Source organism: Elephantulus edwardii, unplaced genomic scaffold (genome assembly GCF_000299155.1).
Source record: "Elephantulus edwardii isolate Elephantulus edwardi_28Jun2011 unplaced genomic scaffold, EleEdw1.0 scaffold00071, whole genome shotgun sequence".
NCBI lineage: Eukaryota > Metazoa > Chordata > Mammalia > Macroscelidea > Macroscelididae > Elephantulus > Elephantulus edwardii.
In genome coordinates, this window is record NW_006399821.1 from 14,704,485 (window position 1) to 14,727,649 (window position 23,165).

At 37.9% G+C, this 23,165-nt stretch overlaps 1 protein-coding gene across 1 annotated transcript; it reads left to right on the forward strand.

Annotated features, from left to right (window-relative positions):
- Positions 1-1,558: 1,558 nt before the first annotated feature.
- Positions 1,559-22,486, forward strand: SNRNP48 (small nuclear ribonucleoprotein 48kDa (U11/U12)). The gene is made up of 9 exons (XM_006888739.1): positions 1,559-1,714; positions 4,933-5,046; positions 6,077-6,137; positions 8,444-8,518; positions 15,039-15,227; positions 15,825-15,946; positions 16,904-16,992; positions 20,530-20,694; positions 22,444-22,486. The coding sequence occupies exons 1-9, from the start codon at positions 1,559-1,561 to the stop codon at positions 22,484-22,486; spliced, it is 1,014 nt and encodes a 337-aa protein (XP_006888801.1).
- Positions 22,487-23,165: the final 679 nt, after the last annotated feature.

The window sequence follows — 23,165 nt, forward strand, 5'->3', positions numbered from 1 at the left end:
AATGTTCTTGTTGTTAGTAGATGAATGCACACACCTTTGGGAGTTGTTATTTGTAACTTACTTAAAAATAGTTGAGTAAAAATAGAGCCTTGTTTAGTATACAATTCCTACGTCCCTTCCCCCCACCCTGAGTACACTTCTCTATGCAACCTTAATTCTGGATTTCTGTGCTAACCAGAATACTCAATCATATATCACTTCTAATCTGTTCTTTCCCTCACCTGTTTCAATACACATAATTTATCCAGTTGGGGAGGGGTGGGAAGGGAGAAAATTGCGGCAATGAATGAATGGAAATCCAAAACCTCTGTAACAAAAAATAAAAAATAATTAAAAAAAACAAAAAAATAAAAAAATTATTTAAAAAACCAAACAAGTATAAGCAACTAAGATATAAAGTAATTAGATAACTGAGATGAACTTTCTTGGACTAATTTGAACCTGACAGTCATATGAATAATTTGCGGGGATTTGAATGAAAAGCTGAGGAATATGATGTTGCATTCATAGTTTAAAAATACCATTTCAAGATATATCCTAAACTACAATGTTGTAAGTCACAGATACTATCCATACACATGCAACGATAACTTGTTACTATTACAAAAATTAACCAGTAAGTAAAACCAAAGAGGTAGAAATTAGAGATCTCTACCAACTAATCATTTGTAATTTATCAAACATATAATAAAGATGCATTGTTAGTTATTGATGACTGGAATGAAAAAGTGAAAAACAATGTGGAAGGAATGGTAGTAGACAAGTTTGGTCTTGATAATAGAAATGAATGAGCGATCAAATGATTAAATTTGAATGTTCAATGATTTATTCATTGCAAGTATCTTTTTTGAAAAAGCCTGAAAGACAACTTTACATATAAACCTCACCTGATGGAATGCACAGGAATCAGATTGACTACACCATTGAGGAAGCTCAATATCAGCAGTTAAAACCAGATCAAGTGCTGGCAGTAGTAAAGATCATCAGTTACTAACATGAAAGTTCAAACTGAAGCTGAAGAAAATGAAAACATGTCCACAAGAACCAAAATACAACCTTGAGTCTTCTCAACTTAAATTTAATATGAATCTGAATAATATGTTTGGGGCATTGAATATCAATGAACTAAAACTAGATGAGCTGTGGAATGACATGAAGTATATCATCCATAAAGCGAACAAAGGTAATTTTTATTTTGAAAAATAAAATTGAATTATTAAAAAAAAAATAGAGCCTTGTGTGGAAAGTGAGCGCAAAACATACGAACTTGAAGGATATTCAAATACTTAGTCATTTTCTTTAGATTTTCTGATAACATAACTTTTCTTAAAAAGTTGATGGGATAATTACTGTCAGAAAAGTCAAGGCGCAAATGCATTTAGGTCAGACATCTCAAAGTGACAGCACCTAAGTTGCGGCTGGGGGCCGCTTCCCTATTGGCTGCTCTTACTTATTACGTGGCTGGAGGCCCCGCCCCCGCTCCCAGAGGCCCGCGCGCGTGTTTTTGTTCTGATTCCTACTCTAGACTTCCGGGCCCTGGACCGAAGTAGCAGGCTCGATGGAGGTCCATCCACCTCCGGTGGAGGAGCGGCGGCGACTGCAGGAGGAGCTGAACCAGTTCGTAGAGGGCTGCTACCGAAAGCTGGAAGAGGTGACAGCGACTCTGGGCTGGAGCTTGGATCAGCTGGATCCCGGGGAAGAGGAGGCGGAGGAGGTGAGGCGGGGTCTTTCGGGGGCCCTTGGCTTGCAAAAGTCTAGGGCGGAGTAGAAATCCGAAGTCCCCAGCTGTTTGTAGAGTCGTTACCCGACAGGGCTGTTGGAAATCGATCGGCCTAGACGGCCCTAAAACCTGCGCTTCTTCCAACTTAGATTTTTTCTTTTGGCAGTCTATATGTTGTTGTTTTGTTGTTATGTGCCGTCGAGTCGCTTGCGACTCATAGCGACCCTATGTACAACAGCTCTAAACTCCGCTCTGTCCTGTGCTAGTCGCACTGTCTCTGACACTCCCATCCCAATTATCCCAGTCACTGAATCAATCCACCTCATAGAGGGCCTTCCCCTTCTGCGCTCGCTGTCCCTCCACCTTCCCAAGCATGATGTCCCTCTCCAAGGATCGGTCTCTCCTCACAACATGTCCAAAGTATGTTAGACAGAGCCTCAGAATCCTTGCCTCCAAGGAGCCACCCGGTTTAACCCTTTCCAGGACAAATCTGTTTGTTTTCCTAGCAGTCCATGGTATTCTCAATACCAGCACCACAGCTCAAAGGCATCAATTCTCCTTCTATCCTCCTTGGTCATTGTCCAACTCTCTGATGCATAACAGGTGATTGCGAAGACCATGGCCTGTATCAGACGCACCTTAGTCTCCAGAGAGACACCATTGCTCTTCAGTACTTTGGAGAGGTCCCTAACTGCAGACTTTCCTATGGCAATGTGCCTTTTAATTTCCTGGCTGCTGGTGCCAAGACTGTTGACGACGGAGCCAAGCAAACTAAAGCTGTGTACAATCTCAATCTCTTCACCATCCATCCTGATGCTGCCAATTGGTCCAGTGGTGAGAATCTTTGTCTTCTTGACATTGAGCCTATATAGATATATATATATATAGGCAGTAAATGTTCTTCGCTACCACCACAATTCAAAAGCATCAATTCTTCTTCTATCCTCCTTATTCGTTGTCCACTGTCCATTGCCATATGAGGCAATTGAAAATAACCTTCGCTTGAGTCAGACACATCCTCAAAATGACATCCTTGCTTTTTAGCACTTGAGAGCAGAATTGCCCGGTGCAACATGTCATGTTATTTCTTTGCTGCTGCTTCCATGAGTGGTGATGGTGGATCTAAGTTAAATGAGATCTTGGACAACTTCAGCCTTTTCTCACTTTATCTTCATTTTGCTTATTGGTCCAGTTGTGAGGGTTTTTGTATAATTTATGTTGAGGTGCAATCTACACCAAAGTCTTGAAGCTTTAAATAAGTGCTTCAAGTCTTCCCCCCCCCTAAGTTTTTTTGTTTCCTCTTCAAGCAAGGTTGTCTCATCTACATTTTGAAGGTTGTTAGCAAGTTTTCTAGGATGTCAGTCTAGAGACAAAGGTGCACCTGATCAGGGCCATAGTTTTCTCAGTTACTTCCTATGCCTCGGAGAGCTGGACAGTGAATCAGGATGACAGAAGAATTATTGAAGCCTTTGAGTTATGGTGCTGGAGAAGAGTATTGAACAGGCGATGGACTGCCCAGGGAATAGATATGTCTGTCCTTGAAGGCAAGGATCTTGAAGCTCTGTCCCACATATTTTGGCATGTTGCCAGGAGAGGCTAGTCCTTGGAGAAGGCCAGCATACTTTGTAGGGTAGAGGGTAAGTGCAGAAGCGGAAGACCCTGAATAAGATGTCTTGACACAGTGACTGTGGCAGTGGGATCAGGTGTGTGAGAGATGGTGAAGTTGGTTTAGGATAGGGCAAGGTTCAGAGCTGTTGTTTGTAGGGTCGCTGTGGGTTGTAGTCGATTCGGTGGCACATAAATAACAAGTTTTCTAGAATCCTGATTCATGGGCAATGTAATTTTAATTTGACACCTGAAAGAAAAGAAAAAAAAGTGAAAGTAGCTAGGTGAAGCAGGAGGAAGCATCAACAGCTTGTGTGGAAGGTCAGAGACAAGAATGTAAGGATGTAATTAGATAAGGAAGTCTCTTCTAGTAAAGGACAGCATGAGCAGAGGGTATGGAGATGGTGGGCAGTGACAGTGGATAAGAACTAGTTCTCAAAAGTCAGTAGGGGAGACGTTGGATTATTGTAAGCCTAGACTATCATTTAAAAAATTTGATAAAATAATTACTTAGGCTTATTGACTGCTTACTATGTGCTAGTAAGTTTTGATTATTTTGTGTATATAAATGCATGTATAATTTTTTTTTCCTGTTTTTTTTTCTGTACCACAATGCCTCAGTACCTTTGCTGTTACTCCCATTTTATAGATGAAGAAGTAGAGGCAAAGAGAGGTTGAATAACTTGCTCATGTGTATGCAGCCAATAAGCAGCGCACCTGGGATTCAAAGTATCTGCCTTGGGAATAGAGTGGAGGGCAGTTAAGACTAGAATAAGAACACTGGAAGATCCTGCTAGAATCCAGGAGAGGGATGCTGATATCCTGAATTGAAGACCTGGCAGTGGTCATGGAGTATGGAGTGGGATTTCAGGCATATTTAGAAGTACAAACTGCAGACCTAGGTGATTGGCTTGGTATGGTTAATGAAGGAGAAGAGAAATTTCTTGCTTGAGCAAATGGTACTTTTCACTGCAGTGGTAACACACATTTTGGGGGCAAGAGGCCATGAAATAATGAATTTATTTCTGATCATGTAGACTTTGCACTGTTTTTAACATAACTTATTTAAGAAAGAAACAGTCTGAAAATTTAGATTTTGAGTGTCATCATATAACATGGTTAAACCTATGTGTCTAAACACAAAAATTTTAAAGGACCATTAAAGGAAGGTAGACAGCTCTTTAAAGGAGACCAGTCAGAATAAAGAACAAGAACAGTGTCTCAAGATGACAGAAATGGACAATTGGGTTATGACTTTGTCTTTTCAAATATTGTAAGGACCGTGGTGTGTCCTTTGATTTATTAGAGCTAGTTCTTGTGAGCTACTAACACTGGTTTCAGTGACATTATGGTGATAGTAGGTGAAATTTTTGATAATGTGAACAAGATTCAAAGACACTTTGAAGGGAGCATGTGCAGAAAAGGCATAGGCTTAAAGGAGATCTGAGATTTTTTCTTTTTTCCAAATATGTGCATGGGGCTAGGAGATGCAGACTGAAGAGGAGATAACTAGATAGCATCAGTGAATCAGATAGTGAATACTTTAGTGATATAATACATTCTTCAAATGTTTACCTTTTTTGTTTGTTTCCATTTGCTTTTCATAGGATGAAGTTGTAATCTGCCCTTATGATTCCAGTCATCATATGCCTAAATCATCTTTAGCAAAGCACATGGTATCATGTAGATTGAGGAAACTGGACTATACCAAAGAAGAAGAGGTACTGTGTGTTTACTACATTGTGCTTATCTTGTGTAACTTGTGCATTAATAGTCACACTATTTATAAGGTATAAAGTTTTCTGACTTAAAAGCCCTCATTTGTAGGCCTTGTTTAAATTGTTTTTTGTCAAACATTCTTCTAAGTGGTATAGCCCTGATCTATGCCTTGCTGTACAGAGGTAACTCATGGTTGCTGTGGTGCTAAACACGGTGACACTGATGTGCCAAATATGATAATGGTTACCCATGGTGGACAGTGGTGGAGTTTCTAGATTAAGACAAGCTTGGAAGGAAGAGTGGTATCCACTTCCGAAATGGCTTGCCTCTGGAAACTCTATGAACATGGAGAAACGACCAAAGTTATACAAGTATTCTTCATTCATAGAGTTTCTATGAGTCATCTATGTCTTGACGGCATTTAACAACAACAGCATTTGTAGGATGGGATGGTACTTGCTTAATTATTCCAAGGAATGTTTAAGCAATAGTAATCGCTGCCAGCACAAACATATGCAGTTTGAATCTACCACTGTTCTGCTGGAAAAGATGAGTGGTCGTCTTGCATGCAGTTTGTTGTTGATTGCCTTCAAGTTGAGCATGACTCATAGTGACTGACCCTATGCAGAAAAGGCCTAAAGCCCCTCTACAACTATTGATGTCAAAGTTCATAGAGTTTCCAGAGGCCTGTTGTTTAGGAAGTGGATGCCACTCCTTCTTCCAATCCATATAATTACTGCCCCTGAAAACCTGTTGGAGGGTTAGCTATGGGTCAGCTCTGACTTGATGGTACACAACAACTGCTTTAAGAGAGCTCTGGTAGCCTAATGGTGAGGAATTTCACTGCTAACCTAAAAGCAGGCAGTTTAAATCCACCAGATGCTTTAAGGAAGGAAGATGAGCAGTCTCCACCTGTGTGATTTACAGCTTCTGAAAACCTGCCAGAGGGTCAGTTCTGACTCAACAGCAATGAAGGTAGACTCTGCTATTAGTATGTCAAATTTTAAATAGTCTTTTTTTTTTATTGTTTAGGATGAAATGTATAATCCTGAATTTTTTTATAAGAATGTGAACATACCTTCAGTTACTCTGAGTAAGTACATTACTGTATATAATCATTAGATTATAACTTAAAAATATCTTAAAACAGTATTCATGTTTGATTTCTGAATTATCAAGGGAATGAACTTTATAAGCAAGAGATTAGGAAGGAAATACAAGAAAACTAGTTTTCTTTATTGGAAATTTAGAGAAATATTTATTAATAGGCAGTAAAATTCTGTAAAACTTCATGCAGTAGGGACAAATGGTGCTTTTGGTCATAACAAAAATCTGGGCACACAACACAGTTTGAAATTAGGACCCAGCATGGCAGTGTGTTTAAGGTATTCAGTGTACATGGAGATTAAATGAAGAGGCTTAAGCAACTGGCTGCAGTGATTACCTCCTGATTTTTTAAGTCTCAGTTTTCTAGTGCTCCTGTAACAGAAGTAGCACAAGCAAATGACTTAAATAGACATTTCTTTCCACATAGTTTAGAAGGCTAGCAGCCTGAATCTAGGGTGCCATTTTTAGGGGTATGCTTTATCTGTCAGCCCTGGATGGTGGTACCTATCACCATTCAGCATCCTGACATCCTTTTGAGATGCCCGCATGTTTCAGTGCTGGAGACCTGGGTTCAAAGGCCATGCTATTCTTTCTTGGCACTAAGATACTTTCTTACTGGTGCTGTTTCTATTTTTTTGTTTGTTTATGAAAGACTACCTTAGAAAGTCTGTGGTTTGTATTAGTTAGAAGGCTTATATGACTTAAAGGTAGTTCAGTGTCTCATGTTAAGAGGTAGAGGGTTCCAGAAAGTTGGGAGCTGTTTGGGTTCTTGGTCAGCTAGTCTGTAGTTCTCTGGGATTTTTTCTAATAGTCATGACACTATTGCTACTATCCCAACCATCATTTGTCATTTGATAATATTCTTATCAGGCTTTCCTTTTTTACGTGTCTGCCTTTTAGCAGGGAGGAAAATCTATCATGTAACTCAGAGAATTCTTTACATTATAATTAATAGACTTTGTTTGAGTCACATTTTTATCCTTAAACTAATTACTAGCAAAGCTTAGCTCAATTATGATTTGTTCTCTGAGGCTGGGTCTGTGTTTCCTGATGATATTGCCAACTGATACTTGGAAAATTTGGTATTCTGATAGTTAAGTTGAAGGGAAGAATCATAGTTCTAGGTACAGTGTCTGCCACAGGATTCTGTGCTGTAATTTCTGACTCTAGGCTTGGGCTAGACTGGGTTATTGTGCTGAGGCCTTGTGCCTATGTGTTAGAGAAAATCCTTCTTCAAAATACTTCCCTGTTACTACTGGCTGCCTCATGGCATAAAGCAAAAAGTTGGGTTCAAATTTTCTGATTTCTCACTTGAAAGAAGTACATGTTAACCACTGCATTGGTACATAAGGCTTTTCTTTTGTTTTGGGTTTTTTTGGGTGGGTGTGTGTGTGTTTTGCCTTTCTCGTCACCCAACTTATTTATTTAATAGTTTTTACTTCCCTGTAGTTCCCTTCTCATTTATATTTTAAAAAAGGATACATTGATAATATAACCATATCCTGTAGATTGTATCCTGCATCATTAACAGCATAAAGGTTAGAATTATACCGTATCACAGAAGCAGAGGACAATTATACAACCTTGAGAATTGAGACTTAGCCAGGTGGCCTAGATTTGCACTGCCAATCCAGAGGCATGCAGTTCAAATCCACCAGCTGCTCTGCAGGAGAAAAATGGGCAGTCTTCTCTCCTGTGATTTATAGCCTCTGAAAACCTGCTGGACGTTCAGCTATGAGTCAGTGGTGATGAGTTGTTGTTACTTCTGAAATAGCCTTTGTATCTGGTAGTGACACACAGACAAGTTGACACTCTAGTTGGACACAGTTGGATCTTTGATAGTCACTAACAGATATGTGACTTTCAGCAAGTTGATGAATCTGTTTTGTTGCCTAAATTTTGTTGTAAAATGGGGAGGATGATAATGGTATTTTTATAAGGATTGACATATATATTTGTAATATACTTAGCATAGACCTTGACACTTAGTTTAGATTCAAGAAATAGTGACCACTGCTGGTCATTTGTGTTTGTAGCAGAAGCTGCTGCTTCCTGTCAAATGAATACTGTTTTCTGAACTGCTTGAACTCTGGGTTGTTTACTCCAGTATGCTTAGATCTGAAAGAGTTTTGCATTCACAGTAGGTTGGGAGATATCTGAGTGGTTTTTTGGCCTTAAAATTTTAGAACATTTACCCCAAATGTATGTCCAAAGAACTTGACTTGGGAAACAATCAAGATACTAATAATTGTAAGCACTGATGATTCATATTTGTGCTTTTTTTCCCCCTAGATAAAGACTTACAATTACAGATAATTAAACAAGCTAGAACTGCAGATGGAAAAGATGGTGAATCTTCTAATCAAAGTAAGTGAGATCATGCTGTGAGCTAAATGATGACCCAAATTACTTTTTCCTCACACTGTTGTTGTTAAGTACCATTGAGTTAACTATGACTCATAGCCACCCTGTGATGTGCTCTATCCTGAGCCATTCTCAGAACTCTGATATGCTCAAGCCCATTGCTGCAGTGACTGTCAGTCTGTCTCTTGAGTCTTCCTCACTTTCTCTGATCCTGCACCTTTCCCACCCAGCATGACATCTTTTTTCAAGGTCTTGCTGCTCCTGACAACGTGCCCAAAGTATATGAGACCATTTCACTATTCTTGCATCGAAAGAGCACCCTGGTTGCACGTTCTTTAAGACAGACATATTTGTTTTTTTGGCAGTTCCTTGAGTATTTTCCAACACCACAGTTCAGAGGCATCCTTTTGACTTCTGTCATTCTTACTTGTTGTCCAACTTTCAGATTCAGAAGCATCAAATGAAAATACCATGTCTTGGACTAGTTGCACCTTTATCTTTAAACTGGCAGCATTGCTCTGTCACATTTTGAAGAGGTCCTTGACACCCAGTTTTTCCAATTCAACATATCTTTTCGTTTCTTGAATGCTGTAACCTTGAGTGTTGGTTGTGGATCTAAGTAAGGTGAAATCATGGACAACATCAGTCTTTTCTCCAGCTGTCACAGCAGTATTGCCTATTGTTCTAAAGGTGAATTTTTTTTTTTTATGTTGAGATATAATACATATTGAAGGCTGTAGCCTTTGATTATCTGCAGCAGTTACTTCAAGTCCTCTTAACTTTCCAAGTAATGTGTCATGTATATAAGGCAGGTTGTTAATGAGTTTCCTCCAGTCCTGATACTACAGTCTTCTTTAAGCGGTCCAACTTAATCATCGAATGATTTGCTCAGCATGCAGATGAAATAGGTATGGAGAAAGGATACAACCCTGACACACACTTTTCTTGAGTTTAAATCATGAGGTATTTCCTTCTTCTGTTTGGACATTTGCTTCTTAGCTTATATATGTTTGAGTTTCACATGAGCACAATTAAGTATTCTAGGATTCACATTCTTCTCAGTGTTACCCTTAATTTTTTATGATCCACATGGTCAAATGCCTTTGCAAACTCAAAACACATGTAAACATCTTTCTGGTATTCTCTGCTTTCAGTCAAGATTCATCTGAGAACAGCAATAATAGTCTTTATTCCTCTTCTTATTCTTTATTCCTCTTCTTATTACTCTTCTGAATCCAGCTAGAATTTCTAGGAAGAAACTCAAGCACTAGTTACTTATTTTCTTCAAGGCAAATCTTGTGTAAAAAATTATGTGAGAAAGGATAGCTTTTACATTTAACATTACCTTAGTCTGCTTCGCTTTACCTTCATTTGATAGATATTTCCAGTTTAAATAAACCAGAGTCTCACTAGGACATCTTCTAGTGAGGGATTCATGATTTGAAGTTACATAGTAGGTGAAATTGTCATGGAAATAATAGAAAGTTCATTTGGTAAATAAACCCCATTGGATAAGACTGTTTATTTGGTAAATAAATCTGTGAATAAGACTTTTTCCTGAGATTTTCCTTCTATTGAGAAAGTTGAAAAGTATGTGCTTGGAAAGGCTTAGACTCACTGAGATCAGTACATACTGGTGCCCTCAGCATATTATCTCATAAGGGAGTGAGTTTCTGTATTTCTAGATCTTGGACTTTGAGTATCTGATGTTTACTGGAGATCCTGTCTTACATATAATTTGAGAGAATTTCTGGCTGTTTTCATTATCCAGCTTTGGAAGTGGGTTTAGAATTTCCGTCCAGGTCTTAAGCGAGACTAGATTAGGATTTTTTAGCATGTGTATTTAGGAAACCAAAAGAAACCTTATCCATCAAAAGGATAGAAGTGAATGAGCTAGTAGAGTTTAGATTTCTGTACTAAAGTATAACATCTCTCAGCTGCATGACTGAATGCCTTGTCAAAAAATCCACGGGCCATCCTCCTTGAACCCTCTAAAAGTTGCTTTCTCTAGATATACTACCATTTCCCTCCCTCATTTACCTTTTCCGTCTAGATTATGTTGGCTTGTTATATTAACCAGAACTGCTTGTATTTCCTGTTTTGAATTTTCCATTTTTGTGCATTACCTAAATTTTAGGTTTTGCCTTAGGAAGATACTCAGTTTTAAACAATTTGATACTCTTATTTGAAAAGACCGTTGACCTTGATCTATCAGTCCTTTTGTTAGGCCCAGTAGACAATAGACAAAAAAGGAGAGATATTTTATTCATTTATTTTTTGAGAGGTTAGTAGTTCTGTGACTTTGCTTTTTCAGTACTAGATTCAGTGATTTTGTTTTTAATTGAAAAGAAACTTATGGATAATCTTATCTAGACCTTGAAATTTACAGAGAAGAAAATAATACCTGTTTGTCAGTAATATATAAAGTTCTAGTATATTTTCTTCCTAAGGTCCTCAGTACTTTTATTTTTAAATTTTTTTTAAATCTCCTTTATGTATTTCCTTTCTGTTTTAAAGCAGAATTACAAATCAGAGACGTATTTTCTTCCTTTCCATGTTAAGTAAAGAAACGAATACCCACAACTTAGCAACATTCCTCTACTAGATAACAGCACAGTTGAATTTTGAGCTAGGTTCTAAATTTTGGCACAAACCCGGAGTTGAGTTATTCTGCCTACTTTAAGAACTTTCAACATTAGTGAAATCTGTGGATCAATACTCTAGATATTACTCAAATGTATTTATTATTTATTACATCTGTCCATTTAAATAGAAGAACATTGTAAACTTCAAATCTATTCCTGTTGACTGCTAGTATACTTGCAATTCATTATTTATTCTACTTTGATTCAGCCTGTTTTAAACACATGAATGAAATGTCCTTGTACAAATACCTTCTGAGTTTCCTGATAATATAAAAGTAGATGAAGAGAAATAATGAATGCTAAACTAATCCTAGCTCAGTATATTTGGTAGATGTTATTGCTTAAGTGTAAATTAGTGTATAGAAAGCAATATTAATGATGAATAGGTAAGAATTTTATATATATAATTTAGAAAAATGTCCACTATTTAACGAGGTTTGTTTGAGCTTTGAGTTCAGTTCTTTGCAAAAGCAAAGAATTACTTTATATATTTGAATAGTTAAGATAAATTTGGATTTTGTGTATTTATACTATCTTGACAAATTAGAAGACCCTTAACCAGGTGACTGCTGTAATGGGCTCTTGTGTGTCAGGAGGTGTGAGGATGACTCAGGATAGAACAAGGTTCAGATCTTTTGTTCATAGGGTCACTATAGGTCATACTCAATTCGATGGCACCTAACAACAGCAGCACAATAAGATTTTAGTGTTTAGAATAACCATTTTTATAACACTTTTTCTATATCTTTTTATTTTCCTAATCCTTTGTACAGCACAGTAATTTCTAAAAAGTTTGTATTTTTGACCCACTTATAGTCTAGACATTTTTAAACTCTTACCTAGAACATTAACTTCTTTAATAGACATATTTATTGTTGGTGTATTTACTTTGAAGGAAGAATGACTAGTGGGGAGTTTGGGGATATTGGAGATCTCATTCAATTAATGTTTGTTATCTGCAAAAATGTCAGATTTTAAAAATTAGATTGTATTTCCTCGTCTTACCAGTCATGTAAAGTATAAATGCAGTATACAGAATTCTCAGTTCATTTACTGTTTTGGTTGATTTTATAACTTAAGATTTTAAGTCTGTTGGTATTAAAGATTTAAATTCCTATACTTCATTTTCATGATGTGTATGTCAGTCATGAAGATGAATTGAAGGATCAAGTGTGTTTAAAAGAACCCTAAAGACAGACACTAGACACATTGGCAAGTAATTTTACTTCTCTAGGCCTTTAATTTCTTTTATTGCTCATGTTAGAAAATTGATCCTGTATGATTTCTTCTAGCTTTGAAATGCTGACTTTGTAAATTTGAAGTAATATCTCATACTAATATTATGTGCATATGTTAAGATACTCTCTTATGTCAAGCAGCTACCAGGGAAGAATGAGAACTGGAATTACTTAAAAAAGGAGAATTGAGAAAATGTTCCCGAATGACTTTGATTGTAGAATTCACTTGAATCTCTATATCATATAGAAACATGTATTTTGGACATTTACATTATTTTTATAAATACAAACTAAATGTGTTTATCCAAACCTGTTTTTGGAATGATCTGAATGTAGTTTTTTCTCCTGCTTTTTCTTTTTCAGTAATTGGGGTGAGTATAAAGAGGAATTAGGAACCTGAATGTACTCCTTATTTAAAGAGTATGCAGTATCCTTTTTGTAATTGATATCCTTTTAAAAGTACTACTCAACTTTCTAAACTTTAACTAACAGCTTTCACAGTGTTATAGGCTTGACTGGAATTTTGGTTGATTTTTAAGTATTAGTCTTTATGATCAAGGACGTTTAAAGTGGAGGATTTAAAGAAAATGCCGAATTTTGTTAAGGAATAAATTATCATTGATTAAAGATGAATAGGCAAACATTTATGTAATATTTCATTGTTTTCTAATGTTTTCTTCCCCTTGCTTTTTATAACTTAAAGAAGTCTTAGGTTTATTGTAGCAATCTCACTTTAATATTATATGAATATTTAAAAATCTGTCTCTTTTAAGGACTTTTCCTAGTGCATACCTGAATTAGGGTGAAATTGATTACTAGAGAACTGAGAGGATGTCCCCCTTTCCACTAATTTAAAAAGCTTAACAAGTACTGATGGCTGTATAATATACTCCATAGCTGCCATATTGGAAGCTCAGACTCAGCATAGTGGGTCTCTGAAATGATAACCAAAGGAGATGTAGTGCTCCGTTCATACTTGAGTTTTGTATTTTTCCATTTTTGCTTAGAATATTACTAAGGTTAGACTTTACCAAATAATAAGTATTTGGGAATGCCTGTTCTATGTACATGTTATTATTTGTGGATAACCTAGTAAATATTAATAGGATTCCTCTAAGAGCTCATGTTGTTATGTGCATTTAGTGAATAATGAAGTCTGAAGAGAATCACGTTAAATTGTTTTATTTACAGTTAAAGTAGGTTTTTTCTTTGAGAATATTTGAATCTCAAATAAATAAAAATTCTTCAGTATTTTTAATACGTCATATCCAGGTATTGTATATACTTTTTTAATTAATGAGCAAATTTTAGAAAGTTTTGTTAAGTGCCAAGTGGGTAGGGGAAGCACTCCTTAACTTCCCCACCCCACCCCCAATTAGTTAATCTTTTTGCTTCTTCCTCAGTAAATGAAAAATAATTTTGTTTCAATATGTGTTTCTCTGGTCTAAGGAAGATTTGGGATCTCTGCTGCTTAATTATTTCTGGCTTTTAGCTCTAAGTCAGTGCACAAGGGAAAATATGAATATTGAAAATCAATCTTGATGCTTCTTACTTAGAAGTTGCCCACATGTGTGTGTGTGTGTCTGTCTGTCTTCAAAGAACAGAAGTTTATTGACATTTCTGAAAGCTAAAATTCTGAATCAAGGTGTTTGTATTTTTAAAAAATTTTATTTTATTAATTTTAATGAACATTATAGAGATTTTAGATTTTCATTCATTCATTGTTGCACTTTTTTCTCTACCCCCCCACCCCCAGTTTGTTCCTCTCTTTGAAAAGCAAAAGATAAACTTCTTCATTGGTATTACAATCCTCCCGTCCCCGCCTGCCCCAAATGCACTCCACTATGTAACCTTAATTCTGGATTTTTTTAAAAGCACATTTTTCAGATTTCCACAATTCATTTTGGGAGAGACTTTAATGTCTTGTAACTACGTAGAACATTTTTTTTCCAGCTTTTATAGGGAAAAGTTTTTAAACAGATTTTGGTGAAACATTCTTCTAGGTCATATAACCCTGGTATGTCCACTTGCTGTACAGAGGTAACTCGCGATTGCTGTCAAGCTGAATACAGTTACCCATGGTGGACAGTCTTTGGTGAAGCTACCCAGTTAAAACAAGCTTGGAAGCAGGAGTGGCATCCACTTCCACAATAGCTTGCCTCTGGAAACCCTATGAACCTGGAGAAAGGATAAAAGTTATACAGGAGGTGTCCAGGACTTTCCTACATAGGGTCATTGTGAGTTGCCTGCGACTTGACGGCACTTAACAACAACAATGTAGTACCTATATTTGGTATGTAGATAGTTTTCTTAAAAATTGCCCTCCAGAAAGGTGGTGGGGTTTTTTTAGCACATTCTTCTTACAGTTATTATGTCTGCTCTTTTGTGACCTCTTTAACATTATGTTGTGGAGAGTAGCAGACATCTATAGTGCATCCTGTCTGTGATTATATAACCTTCAAGACAAGTTAGCACTTTTCCTTTTTCTCGTGGATTGATTATTTTGTATATTTAGAAAGTATTATGAAAAATCATTTGTATTAATGTTGCATTACATCGAGATAATGTTTAGAAATAGTGGATTTTGAGTTCACAGTGCTTCATGTATTGCTTATGTTTGTGGTTTTATTTTTACTTTAGATATTTATTCTGCATTGCCTGCTGAAGTGCCTTTGAATCACAAACGATTTGTTTGTGACCTAACTCAAGCTGATCGCCTTGCCATCTATGACTTTGTAGTTGGTGAAACAACGAAAAAGCGCTCCAGTTCTCAAATCATTGAAAATGACAGTGATCTTTTTGTAGACTTGGCTGCTAAAGTTAATCAAGGTTTGAAACAAACATCATAGCTTTATATTTCCCAACTATCTTTCCATTCTGAGAGTTATAAAGATGATTTGTCAACTCATTTTGAAAACAAATTGGAATAGTATGTTTTTGCATCCTGCAATAATTATGTCTGTATTAACATGCTTATTTTGCTTAGTGCAGAAAATTTTGATCTGAGCCTTTTACATTAAGTATTCTTTTTTGTAAGAATCTTATTTAAATTATATGTGGCTGCTTTAATCTATGCACCTAAATACTGTTATATTCAAATTCTGGCTAGCCAGAAGGTCAGCACCCACCATCCTTAGGAGAAAGATGGAACCTTCTGTTTCTGGAAAGCTTTGGAAACCTTTTAGGTTTCCCTGTAGAGGGGTCCTGTAAGTTGGATTTAACTCGGTGGCAAAGGGTTTTTGTTAATTGTATTCTAACCAAAGAAAAGTAATGGTACAACACTAACATATTTGTGTAATATAAAATTTTTAGAACGATTTTTGTGCTACTTTGAAATACATAGGATGGTTTTGTGGTATTGCTACCTGCTAATTTAAAGAGATGAAAAAGCTTATAAGGATATAATAACTATGTTTCTTTTACTAGATAATAGTCAAAAATGCCCCAAATCTTACCTTGAAATTCTGGCAGAAGTGAGAGATTATAAAAGACGACGCCAGTCTTACAGAGCTAAGAATGTGCACATAACCAAGAAATCATACACTGAGGTAGGTTTATATCATCTTTTAATGCTTTGTTGAGATAGAAATGTCCCTCTTTCTATGTCTGTTTTATAACTTGTAGTGACCCTCTGAACAATAGCTCTGAACCCGCCTTACCATCTCTAATACACCTGATCCCACTACCACAGCCACTGTCTTTTTCCGGGTTTTCCTCTTCTGTGCCGACTCTTTACCCTTCACAATGTCCTTCTCCAAGGACTGCTTCATAATAACATGCCCAAAGTATGTGAGATGGAGCTTCAAAATCCTTGAGTCCAAGGAGCAAACTGGTTTCACCTTCTTCAGAATAAATCTGTTTGTAGTATAGATAAATGGAAGAGAAAAGGTCTCTAACAATTCTTTCAGGAAAGGATTTTACTGGCTGATTGGGGAAATATCTCTGGAGTGACTGTTGTATTTTACATTTTGTCATCTCTTTGGCCTAATTAATTGGTTTTGTTTTTTTAAAAAAAGACAACTTCAAAGTTTTTATTTGTAAATAATTTCAAATATATTGGTAAGATGCAGATCTATAAATAATATAGAGAACACCTGTGTAATCTTTTCCTGGATGCCTTTCTGTTGACATTTTACTCCATTTGCTTATCAGTTGTGGAGTTTTTTAATACTTTCATTCTCTTGTCTGTACATGGATTTTTCTTCAGGAATTACTCTAAGTAGCTTACTATAAATACTTGATATGTTTCATAAGAATAGAAATATTTTTTTTACAGAATCACAGTATCGCTATAACTTCAGTCACCTCTACATTGTTCCTACATTTTAATTCAACATTTTCCAATTAGTTCTTCATATTGTTTTCTTCTCCATACATTCCATAGTCTGCTGTGTCAAAACTCTTAGTTAATATTTAACTGGTTGTAAACAGTGTTTGAAATAGCTTTACACTTAATTTTTTTAACAATCTTTCTTACCTGAAGTCCTGTGTGTTTCCCTCCTAAGGTGATTCGGGATGTGATAAATGTACACATGGAAGAACTTAGTAATCAGTGGCAAGAAGAGCAGGAAAAATCAGAGGATGGTGCCGTAAAGTAGGTCTTTTGTCTTTTTTATGAAAATATTATTTTAAAAATTTCTCATTAATAATAATTTTTTGTGTTTTTTTAAATTTAAGACTAAGTTTATTGATGACATATCTCAACTGCCTCTAAATTTCTAATAATTAGTTGTTAATATTATTTTGGCTGAAATTTCTTGTAGTCAGAAGTCATTATTCTCCCTTGAACTCCTCTCACAGTGTGGGGGCAAAAGCTGGTGGAACTTGGAACCATTGGAGCTGGTGGTTGCTCACCAGACTCAGAGCTGGAGCTGGAGTCCAGGCAGTGGGGCTCCTCCAGTTTGCACAATGGTCGTTGCAGTGGTAATGTTGTTCTGAGGTCTGTGCTGGATTTCATGGGGGCTTAGGGAGTCTGGGCTCATAGGTCCATGCTGCTGGCCACAACCAGAAGGACTTGGTGAGTTAAACTGTAGAACTAGGAAAACTGAGGCTCTGAGTGTGCTGAGTCCTGGCTCCTGAAAGGTTTTCCTTTGTATATGAAACTCTAGAGGCTGCTGTCCATTGAGGACTGGAGTACAGCCACCATTCAAGAAGTCAGCCTCATGAAAAACCTCTTGGACCACTCCAACATGGTCGAGTTTTGTTCTGTGGCCTCTCTAGGGGAAGAGGAGGCAGGCTGAGTTCCTGCTGCTGACAGAGCTCTGCAGAGGGCTACTCCTAATTGATTTTGTAAAGAAAATTAAGTCCAGAGGACCAACCTCTCTTGTATGATACAGTTTGGAAGATATTTTATTAGACCTGCAGAGTGAAACAGCACGTGCACATGCAGAAGCCACCTCTCATTCTTAGAGACCTCAGAGTTGAACACTGCTGCTTAGTGACAGGGACCATCAAGCTGTGAGCACCGCAACTGCAGTCAGAGTAATGATACATAATGATACAGGGTAATGATACACTGTCAAACCTCACATGCATGCACAGCTCCAGTTTGACATACCCCTTCAGCTTTGCCTTGGCCCCACAGGAGACATGCTGAGCGGAGAGAGTGAGCTATTCTTTAGTAGCCCTGGTCCATTTGGGGAGCACCAAGGGCCCACTATGAGGCCCTCCCACTCAGGAGCTGCTGACACCCTTGACCCTTTCCTGGTGACTCCTGACCCAGACACTCAGACCTGCTTCAACCCTGATTTCTTTATCCTGAGCCCTTGATCATACAGCCCATAGCCTTCTCCTCCACCCACCATGCCCTGCCTCTATCTTCCAGCACAGGCTTCCTGTACATGAGAGAGTCCATCAGGATGGTGACCTCCCTTTCAGAGGGTAGGACACTTGGACTGAGGCTGCAGCATCCACACCAGCCCCCAAGTCTGCTGCAAAAGTCCCTTCTCATTTGGAGGTTAGTCAGCAGCCTGGTACAGCCTCTCAACCAGCAAGGCTAAGTCCCAGAGCCTGGACCCCTTTTGTGATCTAGATGACTTGAACTCAGGCTTGCAGCTTAACCACCAGCGCATGTCCTCCTGGTGACTTTGATGCCTAGAGAGCCCACCTCCCAAGGGTGGTAAAACAAAACAAACAAAAAAAACCTCTTCCTCTGTAACTTTTAAATGTTGCTGATGGTTTTCTTTACTATTTTTTGGGTCAATTTTTATTACAGAAATATGTAAGCATACGTAATATGCTTGTAATAGGTGGAATAATGTAATGAGGCATTATTTACCTAAAGGAATGTCCATGTCTCTCCAGACCAAGCCAGCTCTCACTAAAGCCTGTCCCTGCCACATCCCCATGTGTCCCCTCTGTCAGTACCACAAAGCCTCCCCAGAACCCAGACCAAGTGAGCCCCCAGCATAGTCTCCCCAGATCAAGCCAACCCCCCCCATCAAAGCCTCCCCAGCACTACAGACCAGTTCAGCTCCAATGAAAGCCTCTCCAGTGCCCTAGACTGAGGCAGCCCTGCCTGAGTCCCCTTGGTGGCACTGCCCAACTTCACCATGAACTTCAGCATGATCTGGGGCTGAGAGGAAAGGGGCATCTTTGCACCCAAGTTTGCTCAAAAGCCAAAAGTTTCAGAAAATTACTTTGAAGACTTGCTGTCTGATAAGGGTTTTCCCCCTAAGTCCTCCAAAAAAGGACCAAAGACCAATGCGGAGATGAAGAAGCAAAAGATGGCCAAAGACACGGACCTGCTCAACTGTGGGCTTGGTGGCCGTCGGGTGAGGGTGTGGAGACAGCCCATGACTCAGTGACACCCTGGCTTTCCCCACCATACTCAAGGCTGAGGGCATAGTGGCTGCTGGGCCCGGGATATGGGGATGGCCCATGACTCAGACACTCCTGGCTTTCACTTCCATCCTCGGGGCTGTGGACCTGGTGGCCGCTGGGCCAGGGGAAGGCCTGACCCTCTATCATCCTCAGGGTTGGCCTCAGAACAGGCATCATTCCTGTTGCACAGAGGAAGAGCCATTCCAAAGCCCAGATATTTGTTGGTTTTCTTTCTTTTTCTGCCCGAAAGGAGGTGTTGATTTATTACATTCTGTTCTGACAGTTTGTGACTTATTTGTGTGTTTAGTGACTGGCATTTCCTTGGAGAATGGGTGTTAAGTCGAGATTGCTGTTACTACCTTTTTTAATCCTGGGAATGTATCCTTGTTTTATGTAATCAATTTCATGATTGCCTTGTACATAATGAAACTATTTTCTAATGACTGAAAAAAACCCCAAACACATATCTTAGCCTATGATTTGTTCTAAAATGTAGCCTGGGCCTCTATACTTGAAAGTTATGTAAATAACTAAGAAATTTGACCAAGGCTTCCATCTCCAGATAATTGAGTCTTTTTTCAAACGACTTCTGTAATTGCATCAAACTTTATTAATAACACACTATAATCCATCAGAAGGGAACTCTGCTGGCACACCAGTTACACACTTGAACCCATCATTCTGTTTTGTGGGGAAGAGTGAGGCAGTCTGCTTTTGTAGTGATTTAGTGCCTTGGAAATCCCGTCAGGCGGTTCTGTTCTGTCCTGTGGGTTGCTGCGAATTGGAAGTGATTCAGTGGCAGTGGGTTTGGTTCTATAAGTCATCAAAATGTTTATTGTTGTAATTGCTTAGGATTATTATACTAGAGCTGTTTTATGACATTGCCCTTTGATAGTTTGGGGACAGCTAGTCATATTATTGAAATAGTTAATGAAAGAGCAAAATATAACAGCTGTGTCGTTTTGATTATGCTCTTTTTTGGAATGTATGACTGTTGGGCTGTAGTTCATTGCTAAGAGCTTGGAGCCATTAATTTGCATGGCTACTAACAGTAAGGTTGGAGGTTTAAGTCCACACAGAGCCACCTCAGAAGAAAAGCCTCGCAATCTACTTCTAAGAAAATGAGTCATTGAAACCCAAGGTGGATCATAGTTCTGCTGTGGCACACAAGAAAACACGAGTCAGCATCTGCTTCCCTGATTATCATGGATAGGGTGGTCAGTAGTGAGCTTTAGGTGTGTCTGCTCGTATGGGTGTAAATACTACAAACCAATGGTTCAAACTGACTAATGCTGCTTTCTGTGTTCAGAAGGGAAGATAGGCGATCAGCTTCAGTAGATTCATGGCAGTCTCGTGGAAGCTATATGGATGCTGAATGCTCACGACATAGAAGAGATCGGAGTCGGAGCCCACATAAACGAAAGAAAAATAAAGATAAGGATAGAAGCTTGGACTCTAGAAGAAGGAAAGAGAGGTAAGTCTAGCACTACATCAGCCAGTATTGAAGTCTTATGAGAAACAGAATAGATCCTTTTGTTGTAAACCACGCTGAGAAAATAGATTGCAGATATAAGTTATGTAGAATAAATAATTGGTGATGAAGATTTTTCATTTTCTTCGTAGTTCAGTTGAAGTAACCATAGCTCTAATGTCATAGTCCTCTATGTGTGTTTGATATTGGTTACATTGTAGGGTTTTGGTTTTTGGTGTGGTTTGTTTGTTTTTTCATTCTAACCAGGATACTTGAAAGTCAAGTTCAGGTTGAGAGTTAATTATATAAAAGATTTTTGCCTTGGGTTCTTCTGTTCCTTCTATCTTTCCTCTTATTCTCATTTTTCTCTTCTTCCTTTTGTTGGTTCCTCAGTTAAAAGGTATATAGGGTCAGAGAGAAAATTCAAACTTTATTACTAGTCAGATTTGTCCTTATTAATATCCCTGCCAAAAGCTTGATAGCTGATGAGATATGATGAACTAATACTTAAATGATAAATTTTAGCCAGTGAAGGTCTAGTCTTAGATTTCCAGGTGCTTCTTGAACATACTTTCTTACATCTCAAATTGAAGAAGTGTGTGATTAGACTTACTGCCATTTTCTAAATTTAGTCCTCTTTGCCAACCTTTCAGTCCTGATTGGAGGGTTTGACCAAGGGGTGACATTAATTCACCTCAGTCAAAAGGCGAGGAATTATTTTAGATACTGCTTTCTTATCCCATACCATATAGTAAATTCCTAGATGTTGTACAGTTTTCCTGAAAATACCTCATAAGTACCTCCTTTTCTTAGTCTCTATTCTGTACAATTGGAAAATATTAATGAATTTCCCATTTGCCCTACTTGTTTTTTAAGTTTTTTGTACATGATCCATCCCTAATCTACCACCAGAGGGAATCTCACTTCCTAAAACTTTTCAGTGGTACCATTCAGATTGTTTTGAATGGTTCTCAAGACTCTTCAGGGTCAGGTTTCCTGCCTACCTGTCTAACCTTTGTGGTTTGGTTCCCCCTGCCCCCTTACCTTGTGAAATCTCTAACATATCCTAGGTGGCCTGAATTGCTCACAGTCTTGTTGTCTAGACTGGCTTTTTTTGGTTGGTTTGTTTTTGTTGGCCTTTTTTTTTTCCCCCAATATACCACTTGGTAAGTTCCTGATGATCCTTTCAAGATCCAGTTCATTCATTTCGGTGAAGCCTTCTCTCACTTTTTCCAGCCAAGTTTATTACATTTTCCACTTGACATTCCTTGCCTGACATCAACTTGTGCTTTTACTTAGAAGTTACTATTTTTTACACAAGATAATGGGCAGTATCCACATCTTACTTATTGTATGTGCATACTTTGTTGAAATAATTGTCTCTCAGATCTGTCTGTCTTCCCCAGGGCCACTTATAGTTGTTCTCAGGTGGGAAGAGGGGAAAAGGGGACTCAGTGCTTAGGGAGCACTGTGCTTAAAAGGATAATGGGGAAATTTGGAAATGGATAATGGTAATGACTGAATGACATGATAAACAACTAATACCACTCAACTGTACAGGCAAAGAATGCTAAAAAGGCAAATGATTTGTTACATATTTATAATATATATTTACCATGTACACAAAATACTTATATTCTAAATACACAACTTGACTTGTCTTATGTCTTATGAAATTGTTACTGTTATTTTAAGGCTTTGATGTTAAAATATCCATAATTACAATAGTTTTTTTAATCCTTTTCATTTCAGGGATGGAGAAAGATACCATAGTCATAAAAGAAGAAAGCAATAAACATAAAAAAAAAAGATGTGTTTGTGCATGTACTAATTGTGTCAATATAACCAGTATGCTGAAATTGTCATTGTAATTGATGTATTGTCATTGTAATTGATGTATTTAGTACTGGTCAGAATTCTCTTTTAATAAACAATTTTGCCTTATACTATTCTGCTTTAATATTTTGCTTTCTTTATTTCACTAGATGATTTACTTCACACTAATGGTTATTTAATTCTTTTTGGTAATTTATATATTATAACGTCCTAAAATGTTGACTCTTACAGATAAGGCTAAGGGAGCTCTGGTGGCCAAATGGGTAAAGAATTGCGCTGCTAACCTAAGGGCATGTGGTTCAAATCCACTAGCTGTTCTGTGGCCAAAAGATGGGCAGTCTTCTCCCCTGTGACTTACTCTCTCTGAAAACCCAGTAGAAGGTCAGCTTTGAGTTGGTTCTGACTCCGTGGTGAATAACACCAGTTAAGCCTATGGTACCTTTGGAACACCATCTGTAACTCACATGCCCACGCTCATGGTTACTGACCATCCATTCCCTGTATGAAATGGGATATAGTCACAGAATGTTTTTGTTTGTTATGTACCGTCAAGTTGGACGTGACTCAAAGCTGACCCTCCCTCTGGTTTTCAGAGGTAGTAAAACACATGGGAGGAAATTGCCCACCTTTCTGACTGT